Genomic DNA, 17,682 nt, shown 5'->3' with positions numbered 1-17,682 from the left:
GTTGCAGGATCCTGAAGACTCTGCCTGAAGTGCCCCATTCAGGAGCAGCCAATTGTTCGTGCCTGGCTGATGAGGTGTTTTGTGTCCCAGTCACTCAGGTTTTTGGTGAGGAGGTTGGAAAGCTGAGCACCGTCAATGGGCTGTTAACAATGGGTGAGTGACTCTGTCGTGATGGCAGGGGAACTCCTTGTGCATCCATCAGCCTGCTTGAAACCGGGAGTTAAAATTAAATGTTGGAGGGGGTGGGGGAAAAGCCTTTTTTTGTGTGTGTCCCTACGTGCTCCTGCACTGGTTCGTCTAATTAATCTAAAAAAAAATTATTTAAAGCAGTACTTCTGTATGAGGGAGTTGATTCCTCTTTCTCCAGTGAGGTTATTGCAGGCTGGTTCTGGTGGTCTTGTTGGGGATGTGACACTGCCCCTCCCTGCTGCAGGCAGGTGCCACCAGCTGTGTCACCTCCTGGCCGTCTGCTGGCCCAGCACTTGGTGTGCACGCTTGATAATGGGAACATCCCTAATTAGGGGAAGGCAGCTTGGCTAACTCAGAGCAGGTTTGCCTTTTATCTGAGGGGATTTAGGGAGCATTCCCACGCAGGGCTCTGCTCTCTGGCCAGGTGGCCAGCAGCTGGGGACAGTAATTTCTTCCAGATCCAGCAATGCCAGAAGAGGATGTCTGTCAGGAATCCCTGTACAGATGTGCTTACAAGACCCTCTAAGAAAAGTGTTCCTTCCACTCTGCTATTCTTCTCCATACAAGCAAGAGAATAAATCAGCTTTCTGTGTACAAGTACAGCCAAAGATGAAAACTTAGGAGTCTTTTTTTTTAGTCATTGGTGTTCTGGCAGAGATTTAAACTCACAAGTGCCTTTACCTCCAGTGCAGCAAAATACTGATGCACCTGTGAAAGTGGGGAACTGATTCTTTGTTCTCTGCCTCTCTTACACTAAACTCTCTCCCCTCCTCCCGTATTTCCGTATTAGAATTCATTAGGAGTGATTATCTGTCTCGCATACAGCCCAATTAGCACAAATCTGGATGGAGGAGGGGCAAAGCTGATGTTTCAGTGGTATGTTTTGGGTTCAGGACAGACCTGAGCTCCCCTAGAGGCCGTGGCTGAGCTGTGTTAGGTTGGGTGAGGTTGTTCCTCCTGCTCCATAGCTTCCCTTCCTGTCCCTAACTTCTCCCTTCCCGGTGTTCTCCCCTCAGCGTGGCACGATGAGGCGGCGTTACGAGGACGACGGCATCTCCGATGATGAGATTGAAGGGAAGAGAACGTTTGACCTCGAGGAAAAGCTGTCCACCAACAAGTTCAACTCCACTTTCGTGGTCTTCATGGAAGGCAAAGGTTTGTCTTGGGGCTGCTGGTCCCAGGGAGTGTGTGTGGGGAATGGCATGGAAGCTGCTCGCTCCAGAGAGCACGGAGCCGGTCTGCAGCTTGCTGGGACACGTGGCAGCCAGGAATGGGAGGGTTTGCCTGGGTCAGCACCTGTAATTGCAGCCACGTGTCAACCAGATCTTTAATTCAAGGACTGTGTGGGATGTCTCCCCTTCCTTTCAGCACGCACACGGCTCCGTGGGATGGCTTTTCATCACACAGCCCCTCATGAGGATTTACTGGGAGGGAGGAGTGCTTCTGCAAGGCATCTCTTGCTTGGCTCTGAGCTTCCAAGGGAAGTGAGCACCAAAATCCGGGCTGTTCACCTGTCAGGAGCAGCCTGTTGGAGCAAACCCTCCTTAGGGGCCCTGTCTGAGGCTTGTCAGCAGCACACACCCTGCTGCCTCTTAGAACTGCTGCAAAGGAGTTCAGGATTTTTGAAGAAGTGTAGAAAAGTGAGGAGCAGGGTTGGACTAGGGATCGCCAGAGAACCTTTTCAACCTGAGCATGTCTATAATACTCTGAAGGAGTTTCTCCTAAACCTTCCCTTTTCTTGTCTCCCCACACCAGACTTCACAGTTGAATACATCCAGCGGGGTGGCCTGAGGGACCCGCTCATCTTCAGGAGCTCGGACGGCCTGGGGATAAAGTAAGTGCTGGGAGCACAGAGTGGTGGGTGACTCTGGCCCAGTTCCTTCATCTCTCTGTACTGTGTGGGATCTGCTCCTGGCTCTGCCAGGCTGGTTTGACTGTCATGTCCACGCTGTTCTTTATGTGCAGTGAGAGAAATACCTTCCATCTCAGTTACCGCGTTCTTCCTAGTCTGTTTGGACCAAAAATGAGAGAACTGAATTGGCTGTAGGTGATCAGAATTCTACCAAATGTTTGGAAAGTCCCACTGCTGCTCTGATGCAACGTCTGGCTGGGTTTCTTTCCTAGTAACATAGGCATCTATTGCCAGAGAGTCAAACAATTTGTAGTATTTCTGGCATTTTCCAGAATTCCAACCTGATTTTCCAAACTTCTGAGCTGGTGTCTGCCTCTCTTGTTGCAGTACATCCACTGACGTTTGCAGCTCTAAATGTAAACTGGGTCAGAGTTTGGGGTTGATTAGAGGAATAAATGACCCCTCACAAACTTTCAGAGCTAGTACCAGCAGCAGTGCTCCAAAGTCCCTCAGCCATGGGGTTCCATGGCTGTGAACAGATGGGTGACATCTCATCCAGTGCAGGATGTTCTTTGCTGGGGTGAATTGGGTAGGAAGTCATGCCAGGCTCAGTCTAACTGCTGGGTGACTTGGGAGGGTAGAGATTTAATACTGGACATTACAGTGTGACTGAAACTGGATTTCTCCTAAGCTTTTGGATATTTCTCTGGGTCAAGAGCTGCTCGAAAGGCTGCCAGCCTGCTCTGCCTGTGACAGCAGTGTTTGTACAGAGAAGGGTGCCAGTGCAAACATTGGAGTGGTTCTGCTGTGTCAGTGGAATATACTGCGTGTCCTGCTCTGGCCGTGCCTTTGGATTGGGATAACTCACACAAGCAGCCTTTAAAATGAGATCTGGATTGCTTAGTTCAAGGCCTCCTGGCTCCTTTGCTAGAAGTCACTGTACAGCAGCTCTGGAGATGGTACATCCTATTCCCAAGCCTGCTTCCCGAGCCAGAAGTTTGTTCTAGTGTTTCACCCCAGTCCTGTGCCCCCAGAGATCCTCTTCCATGGCCTTCTCCAACACCAAAGCAGCACAGATGTACCTTCAGGGTGCCAATTCCTGGGTCACAGAGTGTAGCCAGAAGCACTTTACGGTTTTTTTAGCCAGATGTTTGTCCCACAGGATGCCAGATCCGGACTTCAGCGTGAACGATGTGCGGCTGTGTGTGGGTAAGTGTCCGGAGTGCCCCTGCACTCACTTGTGTACTTGGGGTCTTTGAGGATCTCACCTCCTGGAGTCCATGGTGCAGAGGGACAGTTCAGTGACGTGTCTGTCACCGTGGCAGGGAGCCGACGGATAGTGGATGTGATGGATGTGAACACGCAGCGGGACATCGAGATGTCCATGGCGCAGTGGGCGCGCTACTATGAAACGCCAGAGGAGGAGCGGGAGAAGCTCTACAACGTCATCAGCCTGGAGTTCAGCCACACCAAACTGGAGAACCTGGTGCAGAGACCTGCTACGGTGAGTGGGGCTCTTCCTCACACAGGGATCTGCTTTCCCTCAAAATCTGGAGGTGAGGTGCAGCCTGGCATTGGGATGTGGTAGAAGAAGGGCTGCTCGGAACATGTGTGGGCTCAGCAGGGATATCAGTCTGGAAGCTGCTGGAGCTGATCGCTTAGTTGGGCTGTGGTGACCATGGCCAAGTTCCTGGCACATCACTCTCTGGAGAGATAGCTTCTGCACAGTGTGGCACAGAAGCAGGGAGGGCTCCTGATGCAAAATGCTGAAATCTCTGAGGGCAGAGGAGGCCAGACTGGAGGTGTGCTGGAAGAGGGGCAGGAAGCTGTTTTGTGCTGGGAAGATGAGTTGTGGCAGGTGGGATGGATGGGATGAACATCTCAAACTACCTCTGCAGTCAGCAGAGTGGAAGTGGCAGCTGTGGGGGCCAGTTCTCTTTGTTAACTACAGAGGGAACCTCAACATCTCTGGCTCTCCTGAAGTTTAGGGAATTGAATCTCACCTCTAGGGGATACTGTCTGGTATATTTTTTATGGAAGTCCAGAGCTGGCATCTGAACACCTGATCCTTAAGTGCTTTGTGTGTAGGACTGTCCCAGTAGCACTGGGAAAGTTTCTGGGTGTGGGGAAGGACCAAAAAGGGATTTGCCAGCCTGGGGTAGCAAAAGGTTTTGCTGTGCCCCTTTTTTCTCTGCTCATGTCTCCTACCTCTCTGCTGTAGGTGGATTTGATTGACTGGGTTGATAACATGTGGCCCAGGCATCTAAAGGAAAGTCAGACAGAGTCTACCAATGCCATCCTGGAGATGCAGTATCCAAAGGTGCAGAAGTAAGTGAATTCATGAGCTGTGGCAGGCAGCAAACAATCTCCTGCAGGAAAACTGCCCAAGGGAACAGCAGTGTGTACCAAGGGGAAGGGGGAGGATCAGTCTCCCAGCTTATTTTTGTGGGTGACACTTGTAAGGCCACTGCAGTCACTTATTGAATCCACTTTAGCTGTGTGGAAAAGGGGCTGGGTGGCTTGTGACACTGCTCTGAGCCATTGGCCTTGGTTTGGGGGACCCATTCCCTTGGAATGTCATATCTGCTCCAAAGTGTGGATCTCCATTCATTTTCACCTTCTCATCTTGTTTTCCACCAGATACTGTTTGATGAGTGTCAAGGGCTGCTACACAGATTTCCACGTGGACTTTGGTGGCACTTCTGTGTGGTACCACATCCACCGAGGGGGAAAGGTAGGACTGTACCAACTAGGACAGCTATAGGTGCTTTAGGAAAGTGGTTGTTGGTCTGTTCTTGGGTAGATCCTTGAGGATGCAGGTCCCAGACAGCAAATTGAAGTATTTTCCACCCTAAACTTGTCTGTATTGCATGTAGCCAGACAGCTGCCAATCCCTAGTTCAGGTGTAGCTCTAACATGGTAAATCAAGCTCAGTAAATCTCCTTGTCACTCTGGTGGCTTTCCTGGGCTCTGTATCTCTTGACACTGATGTAAATCATAGCTTAAAAAGCATCCCAAGCTCAGGCTACCTGTAGCACTCAGTGTGTCAGGCTGGGGAAGACCTTGCTTGTGCTCTCAAGGGGGCCAGCTGTTGCAGTCATTTTGCTGGGAAGTTCTGAGGGAGAGGGGCAAGGAAGAGATTCAGATGTTGGGAAGAAGCTATAGCTGTTCATTATGTGATGACTTACATGAGGGTGTTGTCTTTATTTGCAGATCTTCTGGCTGATCCCTCCCACACCCCAAAACCTGGAGCTCTATGAAAACTGGCTTCTCTCAGGGAAGCAGGGAGACATTTTCCTTGGGGACAGAGTGTCAGAGTGCCAGCGCATCGAGCTCAAGCAGGGCTACACATTTGTCATCCCCTCAGGTACCCTCAGCGTGGGCAGGGGCATCCTGGTCTTGGCCAGGTTTGTCTGAAACTCCTGGGACACTGGCAGGATTTTACCTCCCTCGAGTCACTGGAAGAGGGAGATGTGATGTGGCTCTGTCCTCTTGCTTACCACCTCCCAAAACATGCCTGTGATGGCATTGTGGATCCAGCCCAAGTGTTAGAAAAGCTGTGGCTGGCTCATATCACGTTTGATTAATTATTAAAGGAGGCTTTCCCAGATCCTGTCATGTTGACACGTGGAACAGTGTAGGTTCAGGAGAGGCTGGCCCAAGGCAGCTCCTCTGCTTACTGGGTGTCTTGTGACACCACTGCAGAGCTGTGGCGTGCAGCAGGACCAGGAACAGAAAACAGCAGGGATTGCACAACTCACTCATTTGAGTCTGTTATCACAACTGACACTTCTTCTGAACTGAGTGGCTTTGCCTTAAGGAAACCCATGCTGGAATTCCCCAGATGTTGGACTTAGCTGGATTGCTTAGCCTTGGAGATAAGGAATGGAACTTGAGTTATTTTGAAGGTGTTTTAGAGTGTTGGAGCAGACTTCAGAAGGCTGTTTCCCTTGGTGCTAGGCCTATCGCAACTAGGAAACAATCTAGGATGACACCAGGGTGACAAAAAGCTATGCAAGATGGATCAGAAGGATTCTTCCAACTCTGCTTTCTCCCCAAGGTTGGATCCATGCTGTGTACACTCCCATGGACACACTGGTTTTTGGTGGCAACTTCTTACACAGCTTCAACATCCCTATGCAGCTCCGGATCTACGGCATCGAGGACCGCACACGGGTAAGGACCTGTGGGAGACCCGTGCTGGACACTGGGCCACACCTGCTGTGGCATCTGTCATCTGACAGCAGCAGTGGAAAGGAGGTCTGACAGAGCCTCTTGCCTGTTTTGCAGGTCCCAAATAAATTTCGTTATCCCTTCTATTACGAGATGTGTTGGTACGTGCTGGAGCGTTACGTGTACTGCATCACCAGCCGCTCCCACCTGACCAAGGACTTCCAGAAGGAATCCCTCAGCATGGGTAAGTCCAGCCCCTATTCCTTCCTTACCCTTATCCAACTGGCTTCTTACACCCTCCTGCTGGGGCACTGGCTCAGCAGTGTGCCAGGCAGGGGAGGGCTGCGTGGGGATTTTTTTGGGCATGAAGTCACAGCCAGCCAGACTTCTGCTTCCTCCTCTGGCCCTGCAGCAGCCCAGGTTCCTCAGAGCTGTGAAACCAGCAACAACCAGTTCAGAGCCTCACACAGAAGAGATGGGGGGAAGTTGCAGTGGCCACTATGGTGCTGTAGGCAGGAATTATCTCTGGCTGGCCAGGGCCTTCTGCACACAGGGTTTGAGGGTTACTTGGAGGGCTCAGCAACCTCACGGTCATGAGTGAGTCCACATCCTCTTCATCGCATCAAGATCCTGAGCCCTCCAATGCAAAATGAGGTTGAATAGGGCATTAAGCAACATGATGTAGTGGAAGATGTCCAGGCCCATTCCACTGGAGTTGGGCTAGATGACAGTCCAAGTTCCCTTCCAACCCAAATCCATGAAATTAAGTCTAGGACAGGAAATTCAGTCTAGGGCATTTGCTATTTCTTCCTCTGGGACCTTTTTCCATATCTGGTGCCCTGCATTCACACAGACAAGCCAGGAATGGGAAGGATGTTTAGCTGTTCTTTTCCAGCTTCTCTGTTCCTTTCACCTCCTTCCTACAAATCTGTTGCTCCAGCATCCCTCATGACTGGGGGGATCCCGCTAAACACAGAACACCTCCTGTGATTGCTCTCCCTGTTTTATCATCATGGCAGATATGGAGCTGAGCTCCTCGGACTCGGTGAACATGGAAGAGGAGGAGGAGGAGGAGGATGATGAGGATGCAGCAGGGAAGGAATCCCGGCGCCCCATGACCAGGAGGTCCATTCTCACCAGCCCCATTGCCAACGGTGCCAACATGGACTATGACGAACTGGGCAAGAGCTGCCGGAGCAGCCTGCCGGGTCTCAAGAAGACCCCATCCATAGACTCTTCCGACTCCAGCCGGGGCTCCCAAAATGGCCAGGCCTGGGACCCGAGCGGGGGCAGTCCCCGCAAGAGCAGGAAGGTGCACCTGACCCAGTTTGAGCTGGAGGGGCTGCGCTGCCTCGTGGACAAGCTGGAGTCGCTCCCTCTGCACAAGAAGTGTGTTCCCACCGGCATCGAGGATGAGGACGCCCTCATCGCTGACGTCAAGGTAGGCCTGAGCGAGCACAAAGCACTTCCCACCCTCACCCTAACCCTGTCCTGGGGCAGGATTGGTGTCCTCCTCTTCCTGTGTGTGGGGCTGATGTTGCACCTGAGGGACGGCCCTGGGATTTGGGGTTGGGAAAGCAGGAGGGCGGCTGTGCCCTGGTGGGTCCCTTCTGGCCGTCAGTGCAGGAATGCTTGTGGCTGATGCAGTTCACTTCCATTTTTGGCTGTGGACTCTGTGACAGTTGGAACCTTTTCCTTGCCCCAGGTGGATTTGGCTTTGTTCCTTTGAGTTGTTTGCCCAGGGTGTGACCTGGAGTTATAAGAGTCAGTTATTTTGGGCTGGTGAGGGTTGTTTGGATTTTATTTGCCTTCGTCTGTTGAGCTAACCCAATGAGCTTTAGTGTTTCAGCACTGAAGTGGGAATGTCAGCTTCACCCTATCCCCAGAAACCCATTCTAGTCCCTAAAAAGTTACCTTCTGCTCCCCTCCATGCTGTTGGTGATCTGTACAGCTGCTTGCCTGTACCAAAGCTGACATCCAGACACAGCCATGCATGTGTCCTTGTCTTTGCCATTGTTTTTATTTCCAAGTGCTGTCTCCTGATGGTTTTTTGCAAGATGTTCAGGTAAATCCAGAGCTCTGCTATGCTTTGTGGAGAGGGTGTGGCTCTGGGGTCTTGGTTGAAAGAGTCTAGGTGCTGTTAGAGGCCAAATTTCTGGTTTTCTGTGGCTTTTCAGGCATCCTGTGTGTGCTGTGACCTTTGAGAATATGAAGTGTGTGGTGCTCTGGAGGAACCTGAGCTGTGGGCTGTGTATCACCCTTGGGTTGATGAAAGGAGACTGGTGTTGGGTGTTTTGAAGGCAGAGCCTTGAAGGTTGTTGGTGTTCAGTTGTAGTTCGAGACCAAAGATCAAAGAATCTGTTCATGTTCTGGAGGTAGTAAAGATGAGCCTCTGGTTTTGGTGTGACCAGGCCCCTGTGTCCAGTTGTACCTCGCAGATGAGCTGCTGGTGACAGCCTTTGTGGTTCCATACAACTTCCCTGAGGATTTGCTCCTTAAAGCTGGCTGTCCTTGGAGGTTTGGAAGTATCCTGAGCTGCAGGACTCCATCCCTCAGGACTGGCATCCTCAAGGCATCAAGATCGTTAGTCACAGCCTGCAGTGGCTGGGGAATGTGGGACAAGTTTGTCCAACTACAGCAAAGCTCTACTTTCAAAAACCCATTTTCCATAGAGATGAAAATGGAAGTGGAAGAAGTTGGCTTGTAAAGCCTGAGAAGGGCTTAAGACATTTCTAGCTAAAACTTCTAACTGGGACCACCAATCTGCAGCAGGTACTTTGCCCTTGTGTCACCAGGTAAGGTCATTGATGGAGCTGGGATCTGGCCAAGCTGGGAAAGATGCACTTTGGTCTGTGCTCCCCGCGGTCAGAACGTGGCGTTTTCTCATCCAGACTTGCAGGCGTGCCACCTTGATCAGCCCATCCAGTGCCACCCTCTGCTATCCAGTACGCCAGGAGCAGGAAAATGCTGCCTTTTCCCACAGCCTCTTGTGTGGTGATCAGGATTTCAGGGTGTCTGTGTGTTGGGTCATGTGGAGAAATATGTATCCTGTCATGAGTTCAGTCTGGAGCGTCACTTGTTGGATGTGACAGTTGTGCTTTCAGCTCCGTGGCAGGAATTGTCTGAAAATTCTGAGTGTGATGGAGGTCATTGGAAGGATCATTGACAAAGAGGGAATTTTGGTGAGGTTCTTTTGTCTTTTGACTGCTTCCATCTATGATTTCTGACCTCTCTGTGGTGGTTTCCGTGACTGGTTTTGACAGGAGGATGGTCATGAGGCAGCTGACAGCAAGGCTAAAGGCCTGGCATAAACAGGTTATATCTATGCTGTGCTGAGCTATTGGAGTACCAAGGATTGTAGAAACAAGATAAGCGTCTCCCTGAATTGCTGATCCTGTCTCCAGGACCTCATCTCAAAACCTCTGGTGTGGCATTGGTCACTACCTGACTGGGCAATGAGCAGAGGGGGAACTTGGTGAGGAGTGGGGTTGGAATCCTCAGGGATGGGTGAGGAAGTTCAGGGTGGCCTGTGAGCTGTGCCAGGCAGGTCTCCCCTGGTGGGATGGCAGCACTGGTCACGCTCCTGCCTGCGGGTCGGAGAGTGCCCATGCCAGGGGCCCAAGGGTGTCACTGGTTGCACAGTTGGTGACAGTCCCGGAGCCAGGTCAGCACGTGACTGAGTGGCTTCCTGGAAACACAAAGCTGGAGTTGCCTGCAGATGCTTTGGATGCATCAGAAGTGGGAGCAGCCACTGCTCCCTTGTGCTGTTTGGCTTTATTTCTGGAGTTTCCTCCATTTTAATTGCGTTGTGTATCTGGGGGGCGTCTTGCGGGGCTGGGATTTGCTTGGGGACACCTTGATCGCCCGGAATGGATCTGTCCCCCTCTAGCGGTTTGGTCCCCAGTGCCTTTGGGAATGTGGCTGCTCCCAAACTTGGCTGGCGGGATGTTTCTCCCTCCAGGTCGGGAGAGTGGGTGTGCAGACCCTGGGGGGAGCTGCAAGGGGGACGACCCTTGCCTGCATTCCAAAGCCCCGCTCGCTCCAGCGGGGTCTCCCAGATCCCAAACCCGCCTCGCAACAGACAAAAGAAAGGCGCCGGGGAGGCTGGGCCTGAGCGGGACGGGGTAAGGGCTCTCCGCCACGCTCTGCCCGGCCCCGAGGAGCCCGGCCCCGGCCTCTCGGATTGCGGCGGCGGAGGGAGGGAGGGATCCCGGGGAGGCCGGTGGGCAGCGCCGCCCGGACCCTGCACCAATCCCCGCCGTCCCGGCCCCTCCCGGCGCTGCAGCAGCGCGGCTCTGCCCTCCGCTTCCTCGCTCCCTTTTTCTCTTCTGCCATCTTCCCGTTGCAAAGCATTGCTGGGAACCGCATGTGGGTGACGCAGCAGCATTGTCTCCGGCTCAGGAAGCTGCTGCCGCCGCCGCTGCCCAAGGGCTCGGGAGGAGCACGCGGCCGCCAGTGCGGCTGCTGGGGGCGGGGAGGAGCCGGGGGCGCTCGGGGCGGGGGGCGCAGCTGCTCCCCAGCCATGTCCCCGAACACCGGGGGTCCGGCCGGGGTCTGAGCCAGCCCCCGGAGGTGTCCGGGGAGAAGGGAGGGGGCTCCAGCCCTCGCAGTGCGGGCACCGAAACAAAGAGGGCTCGGCAAACTTCACCCCAGAGTCTCGGCAGTTCCAGAAGCGCAAGGTCAGGCAGCTGGCAATGCTCGTGGCGCGGGGAGGGGACGTGGGGACGCTCCGGTCCCGGACAGGGTGGGAGGGGACCGCGGGGGGACCCCTGCTTCCCCGGAGGGCTCCCTGGCCAGTGCTTGGGCTCACCTCTCCCGTTCCCGGGGCACTTTCGCCGGCACTGCTGCCGAGGGGCTCCGGCCGCGTGTGTGCAGGGTCCCCTCTGCCACGTCCCGCCGGCCACAGCGCCACGGGGCACAGGGGACCAGCGGCCTGTCGCCCACCCCGGCTCTGAGACAGATGCAGCCGCAGGACCCGGGAGCCCCCGCGATCGCTCGGCTCCCTGGCGAGGAGCGTGCCTGAGCCGCCCCCGCCCCGTCCCCGGTGCCACGGGCAGGCAGACGCTGCGGTCCCACGATGTCCGTGTGGGAGCTCCGAGCCCTGACCTTTCCCTCGGTGTGTGCTCGTGGGGAGGCGGAAGGTCTGAAGGCGGCACACTGCGCTGCCGGGGAGCCCAGGGGAGACTGCGGCTTCCTGCCTCCCCAGACACCCGGAAAACCGGGCGGGGGGCACGCCAGGCACCCCCTGCTCCGGCCCTGCCTGGCAGCGGGAAGCACCGCCCGCCGGGATGCCGACAGGAGGCTCCTGCCTGTGTAACCATGGCAACATCAAGTAAATAAAGCACCTTTGCAACCAGCAAATTCGGTGGGGAGTGGATGTGGGGAGGGGGCTGCACTGGAGGGTGCTGAAAGGACCGGGGTGAGCACGGGAGCCCCATGCACTGGGAGTGAGGGGCTGTCGTGCTGGAGGGCAGCATGCCAGTCCGTGCCAGTCCAGTTGGTGCCGAGGGATCTTTCCCTCCAAGTCAAAGCCAAATCCCGAGGCAGTGCGGGGGAGCACCTCTCAGCTACCGGCAGCTTGTGCCAGGCCACAGAGCGGGTGCTGGGGCATCACATCCTGCTGCTGCACCCTCCAGGCTGCCCCCTGCCTGGGAGCAGCTGGGGGGGAAATGCTGATGAATCGTCCCCCCAAAATCCCCCCAGATTCCGAATCTTGGCACTCCCCACTTCTACCGCCGCCCAGCGCGGGGCCTCGGGGCTGAAATGCAGTTGATGAAAGCGCTGGTGCAAATCGACTCGACAGAGCTTGTCTGTCTCATGTGGGGAGGAGGATGGTTGCTGGCGGGCGTGGGGAGAGGAGGGCTCCTTCCCAGCCGTCTTTGAAGCATGCTGGCCTTGGCATCTGGTCAGAGCCTGCCTCGCTGGCGGGAGCCGTGTTTCCCTCTGCTCACACCTGTGCTTTTTGTCTCTCTGCTGTGTTCCCCCCCACCTCTCTCTCCATAGCTGCTGTTGGAAGAATACGCAAACAGCGACCCCAAACTGGCACTTACAGGCGTCCCCATCGTCCAGTGGCCCAAAAGAGATAAGGTAGGAGCTGCAAGGAGGGGACCCAGACGAGTGTCACGTGTTGAGTCATTTGCCAGGCCTGGGGTGTGGTGGCACCGTTTCCATACCCGCCTTGGGAGCAGTGCCAAAGTGGGATGTGGGGTGCAGCCACCTCCACGGCACTGCGGGCCATCTCCCACTGTGCTGGTTATCTCAGCTCAGCTGATGGGTGGTAACCAGATCAGCCTTGGCTGCTCCATGTTCTCCAGCCCTTTGGTTGTGCTTGGTGAACAGGGAGCCTTGTTGTGGGAGGAAGGGGTGATCCTGCTCTCCTAGGAGTTCTCTGGATTGATAGGGAAAATCGTGGATGGCCTGAGGAATGTTGTGTGTCAGGGAAGGCCTTGCTGTGGTAGGGTGAGGTGTGGGGTTGGTGGCCAAGAGCAGTCCAGCTCCTTACTGTGAGGTGAACATGTCCCTTGTGTCCATGTCCCTGTTCTAGGATTGGGTCTTGCAATGCCAAGCAAGGCAGCTCTCTCCTGGGAGTCTCTCCCTGTGGATAGCAGTCAGCTCTTCAGCCAAGGGGCTTTTCCATGCATCCCTGCCTTTCCCTGTCCAGCTGTGCTCACAGCCCAGGGTCCACAGCTGGGCTGCAGCCCGGGCTGAGCTCGCTGAGCAGATGGAGGCACGGAGCAGCCGGACTTCCCCTCTGCAGGCTGCCTTCCTGTGGCCTGCCAGGATGGCTCCCAGAGGTCACTTCTTCCTTCCTGCCAGGAGATGGGCTCACAGGCAGGCTATGGGAAAAGCAGGACCCCATCACCCTGGGAAGGGTGGGTAACACCCCGTTAGGGACTCTGGAGACAAATGAGCCTTTTGGCTTGCCCTTTGGAGGTGCCTCTCTCTGCTTCCTGCCCTGCCCAGGGGATCCAGAGTGATCCTTGTGCAACATGAGCATCTTGGGCAGCTTTTCTGGGAGAAGTGACCTGGAGATATGTGTATGCTTTGGGTGCAGCACTCAGAGGTTTGGCACATCCCCAACCCCATCCTTGGGAGCTTGCCCTTCTCCAAGCCCATAAGCTGTGGTGCACAGCCCAGCACAGCCAATTCCAGAAGGATGCTGCAGCCAGCAGATTTCCTGTGAGGGCTGATGGGATGCAGGGTGACAGCTGGAGAGCTGTGCTGTCCTACCTGCACTGTAAACAAGGAGCGTGTGGGTGTTCAAGCTTGGGAAAGAGTGACCAGAGTTGACACCTTGTGCAGTTGGCAGAGTGACACAGAGAGGACAGCCTGGGTGGACCTTGTCATTACTTGCTTTGTTAGAAAAGCATGGATGCTGTGGGATGCTTTTGGGACTCAGCAGCCCTTTCCAGACTCATTTGAGCCCTAGCAGGGGGTGACAGGAACGGGAGCTCTTGGTGTGAGGGGTTAGGGAGTGTGCTCCAGGAGAAGTGCCAGGTCAGCACTGATCCAGGCACCTTTGGCTGTGGAGCGCTGAGGGAGCAGAGCTGCTCTCTGGCACATTATGGGTCCCAGTGGAACGCTGGATCCCTCTCCTCACCCAATTCCCTCTCTCCCTGTCGCCAGCTAAAGCTGCAGGCCCGGCTGCGGGTGCGCCTGCCCACCATCCCCATCACCAAGCCGCACACCATGAAGCCAGCACCGCGCCCCACTCCCGTCAGGTCCACGGTGTCTCCCATCGTGTCGGGCGCCCGGCGGAGGCGGGTGCGGTGCCGGAAATGCAAGGCCTGCATGCAGGGCGAGTGTGGCATGTGCCACTACTGCAGGGACATGAAGAAGTTCGGTGGGCCCGGCCGCATGAAGCAGTCCTGTGTCCTCCGGCAGTGCTTGGCGGTGAGTCCAAGTTGGATTCCTGGGGGATAGCTGGTTGCTTCTCCGTGGTTCAGGTAGTGGGGAAGGAAAGGAGGAAGGCTGTCCCACCATGCTCTGGTGTCAGCCCTGCTTTCCTTTGTAGCCCAGGTTGCCTCACTCGGTCACGTGTGCACTTTGCGGGGAGGTGGATCAGAACGAGGACTCACAGGACTTTGAGAAGAAGCTGATGGAGTGCTGTATCTGCAATGAGATTGTTCACCCTGGCTGTCTGCAGGTGAGCAGGGCACGTGCTGGGCAAAGGGGGGCTCTGCTGTGGGGCTGGGCTGCTGCTGACCCCCTCCTCTCATTGCAGATGGATGGAGAAGGGTTGCTCAATGATGAGCTCCCCAATTGCTGGGAGTGCCCCAAGTGCTACCAGGGTGATGATGCAGAGAAGGGCCAGGTAAGGAGCAAGGCAAGGATCTGTGTCCTCCATCCCTCCCACTGCATCCTGCCAGGGATGTGTTCAACCAGCATGGGCTGGGAGGGCAGTCATCAGTCAGTCATCAGATTCTCATCAGAGAATGAGAATCACGGGGGTGGAGCACTTGAGGGACTGGGCACATCCTGCTGCAATGCGATCCTGAGATATTCCACTCTAAGAGACACTGGACTGTTAGGCACACAGTGGAAGCCACCCCCAACCTCAAAGGATGCCCTTTTTGAGAAGGGGTTAGGAAAATGCTCGTTGCCGGTGTGGGTAGACTCTGGTCCTCGTGGTACTTAGATGAGCTGTGGGGAAGAAATTACTTCCTCTGAGGGTGGTGAGACCCTGGCAGAGATTGACCAAAGAAGCTGCAGATGCCCTATCCCTGGAAGTGTTCAAGGCCAGGTTCATTTGGGCTTGGAGCAACCTGATCTAGCGGAAGGTGTCTCTGTCTAACCCAAACTGTTCTATGATTTCACTGGGCACTGTTGGTGCAGACTCTGCCAGCACCGTGGTGTTTCCATGGGGAAGAAGAGAAGGGAAAAGCCTTCCCCAGGCCTCATTCCCACTAACCAGCCACCCCCGTTCCCCGCAGAAGCGGAAGGTGGAGGAGAGCGATGACGACACGGCACAAGCCAAGGTGCTGCGGCCCCTGCGGAGCTGCGAGGAGCCCCTGACCCCCCCGCCCAACTCACCCACCCCGATGCTGCAGCTGATCCACGACCCTGCGTCCCCCCGTGGGGTGGTGACACGCTCGTCCCCGGGGGCCGGGCCCAGCGACCACCACAGCGCCAGCCGGGACGAGCGCTTCAAGCGCCGGCAGCTGCTGCGGCTCCAGGCCACGGAGAGAACCATGGTGCGGGAGAAGGAGAACAACCCCAGCGGCAAGAAGGAGCTGTCAGAGGTGGAGAAGGCCAAGCTGCACGGCTCCTACCTCACCGTGACGCTCCAGCGCCCCACCAAAGATGTCCACGGCACTTCGATTGTCCCCAAGCTCCAAGCCATCACGGCCTCCTCGGCCAACCTGCAGCACTCGCCGCGTGTGGTCGTGCGCCACGCGCCCGCCAGGATGCCCCTGCGGAGCGGGGGCGACGAGGACGCGGCCGCCGAGGAAGAGGAGGACGAAGAGGAAGAGGAGGATGAGAACGCGGAGGAGGGGGGGGCGGCCCGGCTGAACGGGCGCGGGGGCCGGGCGCAGGAGGGCGAGGAGAGCTGCGTCCAGCGCGAGGTCTGGATGTCAGTGTTCCGCTACCTCACCCGCAGGGAGCTCTGCGAGTGCATGCGGGTGTGCAAGACCTGGTACAAGTGGTGAGTGTGGGGACACGTCCTGGGGCTGGGGGTACATCTGTGGCGGGCACCCAGAGGGAACCAGGGGGAGGATGTCGCCTCAGTGCCCTCCTGTCGCTCCCCAGAACCGGGCAGTGTCATTGTAGCCAGCCCTGCTGCCTCTGCTGTGTGTGTACCATCTCTGTTGTTCCCTTCTGCCTTCCTCCTGTCCCCTCAGCTGTCCCCTGCTGTGTCCTTGTGAGGTGCCAGTGCCCTCATGGGGATGGTGCCCTTCCTGGCCTCCCTTGCTGCCTCGCCTCCCAGCAGGCAGGGAAGGCAGGCTGAGGCGGGATGGCTTTGCTGGCTGGAAACGCCTTCGGGGACAGCAGGCCCGAAGAAGACAATGCTGGCACCAGGACAGCTGTGCATGGAGAGCTTGGGAACAGACGGGAATGGAAACTGGGAGGTTTCTAACAGCTGAGCAGCAGGGATTGCCTGCTTTGATCAGCAGCTGGTGGCAGTGGTGTGGTGGAGGAGTGTCCCCTCGCCTGCACCTTCAGGGACTCAGCTAAGCTGCCATCGGGTCCTGGCTCTCCGCAAACTCCTGTGGGAGAGGAAGAGTTTGCTCCTGGCAAAGGAGTGGGCTGTGGGGTGGGACACACAGTGTTTTGCCTGCTGGGAGTAAGGATCCTTAAGATCAGGAGAAACACCCAGAGAGGGGCAAGCAAGCCTGCAGCTGCAACTTGGAGTTTTGTTTTGGGGCAGTAGAACCCTGCTGGGGCTGCACTGGGTGGCCCGACACCTTCAGCAGCTTCGCATGTTTGGGGAAACCTTATGGGAGCTAGGAGGAACAACCTTGTTCTGTGGCTAGGACCACACCAGGGCTGGGCTCCATCCAGAAGCCAGGCAGCCTGCTGGCTATTATCCCATGGGACTCTTGGGACTCAACTTCCAGCTTTGTCCTTGTCCCCAGGTGCTGTGACAAGAGATTGTGGACAAAGATAGACTTGAGCAGGTGCAAGTCCATCACCCCGCAGGCGCTGAGCGGCATCATCAAAAGGCAGCCGGTCAGCCTTGATCTCAGCTGGACCAATATCTCAAAAAAACAGCTTACATGGCTCGTCAACAGGCTACCAGGTGAGTGTGGGCTGGGGAGGGGTCCCTTCCTCTGCCACCAGCCAGCCATGAGGCTTCTTGAGGGCTGGGTCATGGGGAGAGACACCCTGCAAGCCTGGAAACTCCTGGGTGCCTGGGTCCCATCACCCAGCAAGTGTCCCACCCCAGGCAGGGAGGGGACCTGCGTCCTCCTGCGCCTGGAAAAAGATGGTGGAGATCTGGGATGCCTGGGAGCCTCCCAAACCCGTTTAACTTGTTACCTGCCTCCCTTCTGCCAGGCCTGAAAGACCTCATCCTAGCGGGCTGTTCCTGGTCTGCGGTCTGTGCCCTCAGTACCTCCAGCTGCCCCCTTCTCAGGACCCTCGATCTTCGGTGGGCAGTAGGAATCAAGGACCCTCAGATCCGGGACTTACTCACGCCTCCAACAGACAAACCCAGTAAGCCGCTGCTGCCCTGGGGCTGGACAAGGCAAGGTCCCCAGGGCAGTCTCTTCACTCTGGTTCTCCCTCTGCCTGTGCAGGTCAGGACAATCGCAGCAAACTCCGCAACATGATCGACTTCCGGCTCGCCGGGCTGGACATCACGGACGCCACGCTGCGCCTGATCATCCGCCATATGCCCCTGCTCTCCCGCCTCGACCTCAGCCACTGCAACCACCTCACGGACCAGTCGGCCAACCTCCTCACCGCCGTGGGCTCCTCCACACGCAACTCCCTCACCGAGCTCAACATGGCAGGTGCGTGCCCTG

At 56.2% G+C, this 17,682-nt stretch overlaps 1 protein-coding gene across 1 annotated transcript in view; it reads left to right on the top strand.

The window, feature by feature from the left end:
- KDM2A (lysine demethylase 2A) overlaps positions 1–17,682 on the top strand; it is a 33,502-nt gene that overhangs the window by 13,622 nt on the left and 2,198 nt on the right. The window contains exons 4-21 of the mRNA XM_064425837.1: positions 1,206–1,344; positions 1,945–2,023; positions 3,204–3,250; positions 3,367–3,545; positions 4,263–4,369; positions 4,682–4,775; positions 5,255–5,408; positions 6,102–6,217; positions 6,332–6,458; positions 7,234–7,655; positions 12,218–12,301; positions 13,841–14,107; positions 14,229–14,360; positions 14,439–14,528; positions 15,148–15,860; positions 16,792–16,955; positions 17,213–17,371; positions 17,455–17,670. Of these exons, the coding sequence (XP_064281907.1) occupies positions 1,206–1,344; positions 1,945–2,023; positions 3,204–3,250; positions 3,367–3,545; positions 4,263–4,369; positions 4,682–4,775; positions 5,255–5,408; positions 6,102–6,217; positions 6,332–6,458; positions 7,234–7,655; positions 12,218–12,301; positions 13,841–14,107; positions 14,229–14,360; positions 14,439–14,528; positions 15,148–15,860; positions 16,792–16,955; positions 17,213–17,371; positions 17,455–17,670 (3,289 nt within the window). The remainder of the gene's footprint in view (positions 1–1,205; positions 1,345–1,944; positions 2,024–3,203; positions 3,251–3,366; positions 3,546–4,262; positions 4,370–4,681; positions 4,776–5,254; positions 5,409–6,101; positions 6,218–6,331; positions 6,459–7,233; positions 7,656–12,217; positions 12,302–13,840; positions 14,108–14,228; positions 14,361–14,438; positions 14,529–15,147; positions 15,861–16,791; positions 16,956–17,212; positions 17,372–17,454; positions 17,671–17,682) is intronic.

This window comes from Passer domesticus, chromosome 6, assembly GCF_036417665.1.
Source record: "Passer domesticus isolate bPasDom1 chromosome 6, bPasDom1.hap1, whole genome shotgun sequence".
NCBI lineage: Eukaryota > Metazoa > Chordata > Aves > Passeriformes > Passeridae > Passer > Passer domesticus.
This window is presented reverse-complemented; position numbering and strand designations above follow the sequence as displayed.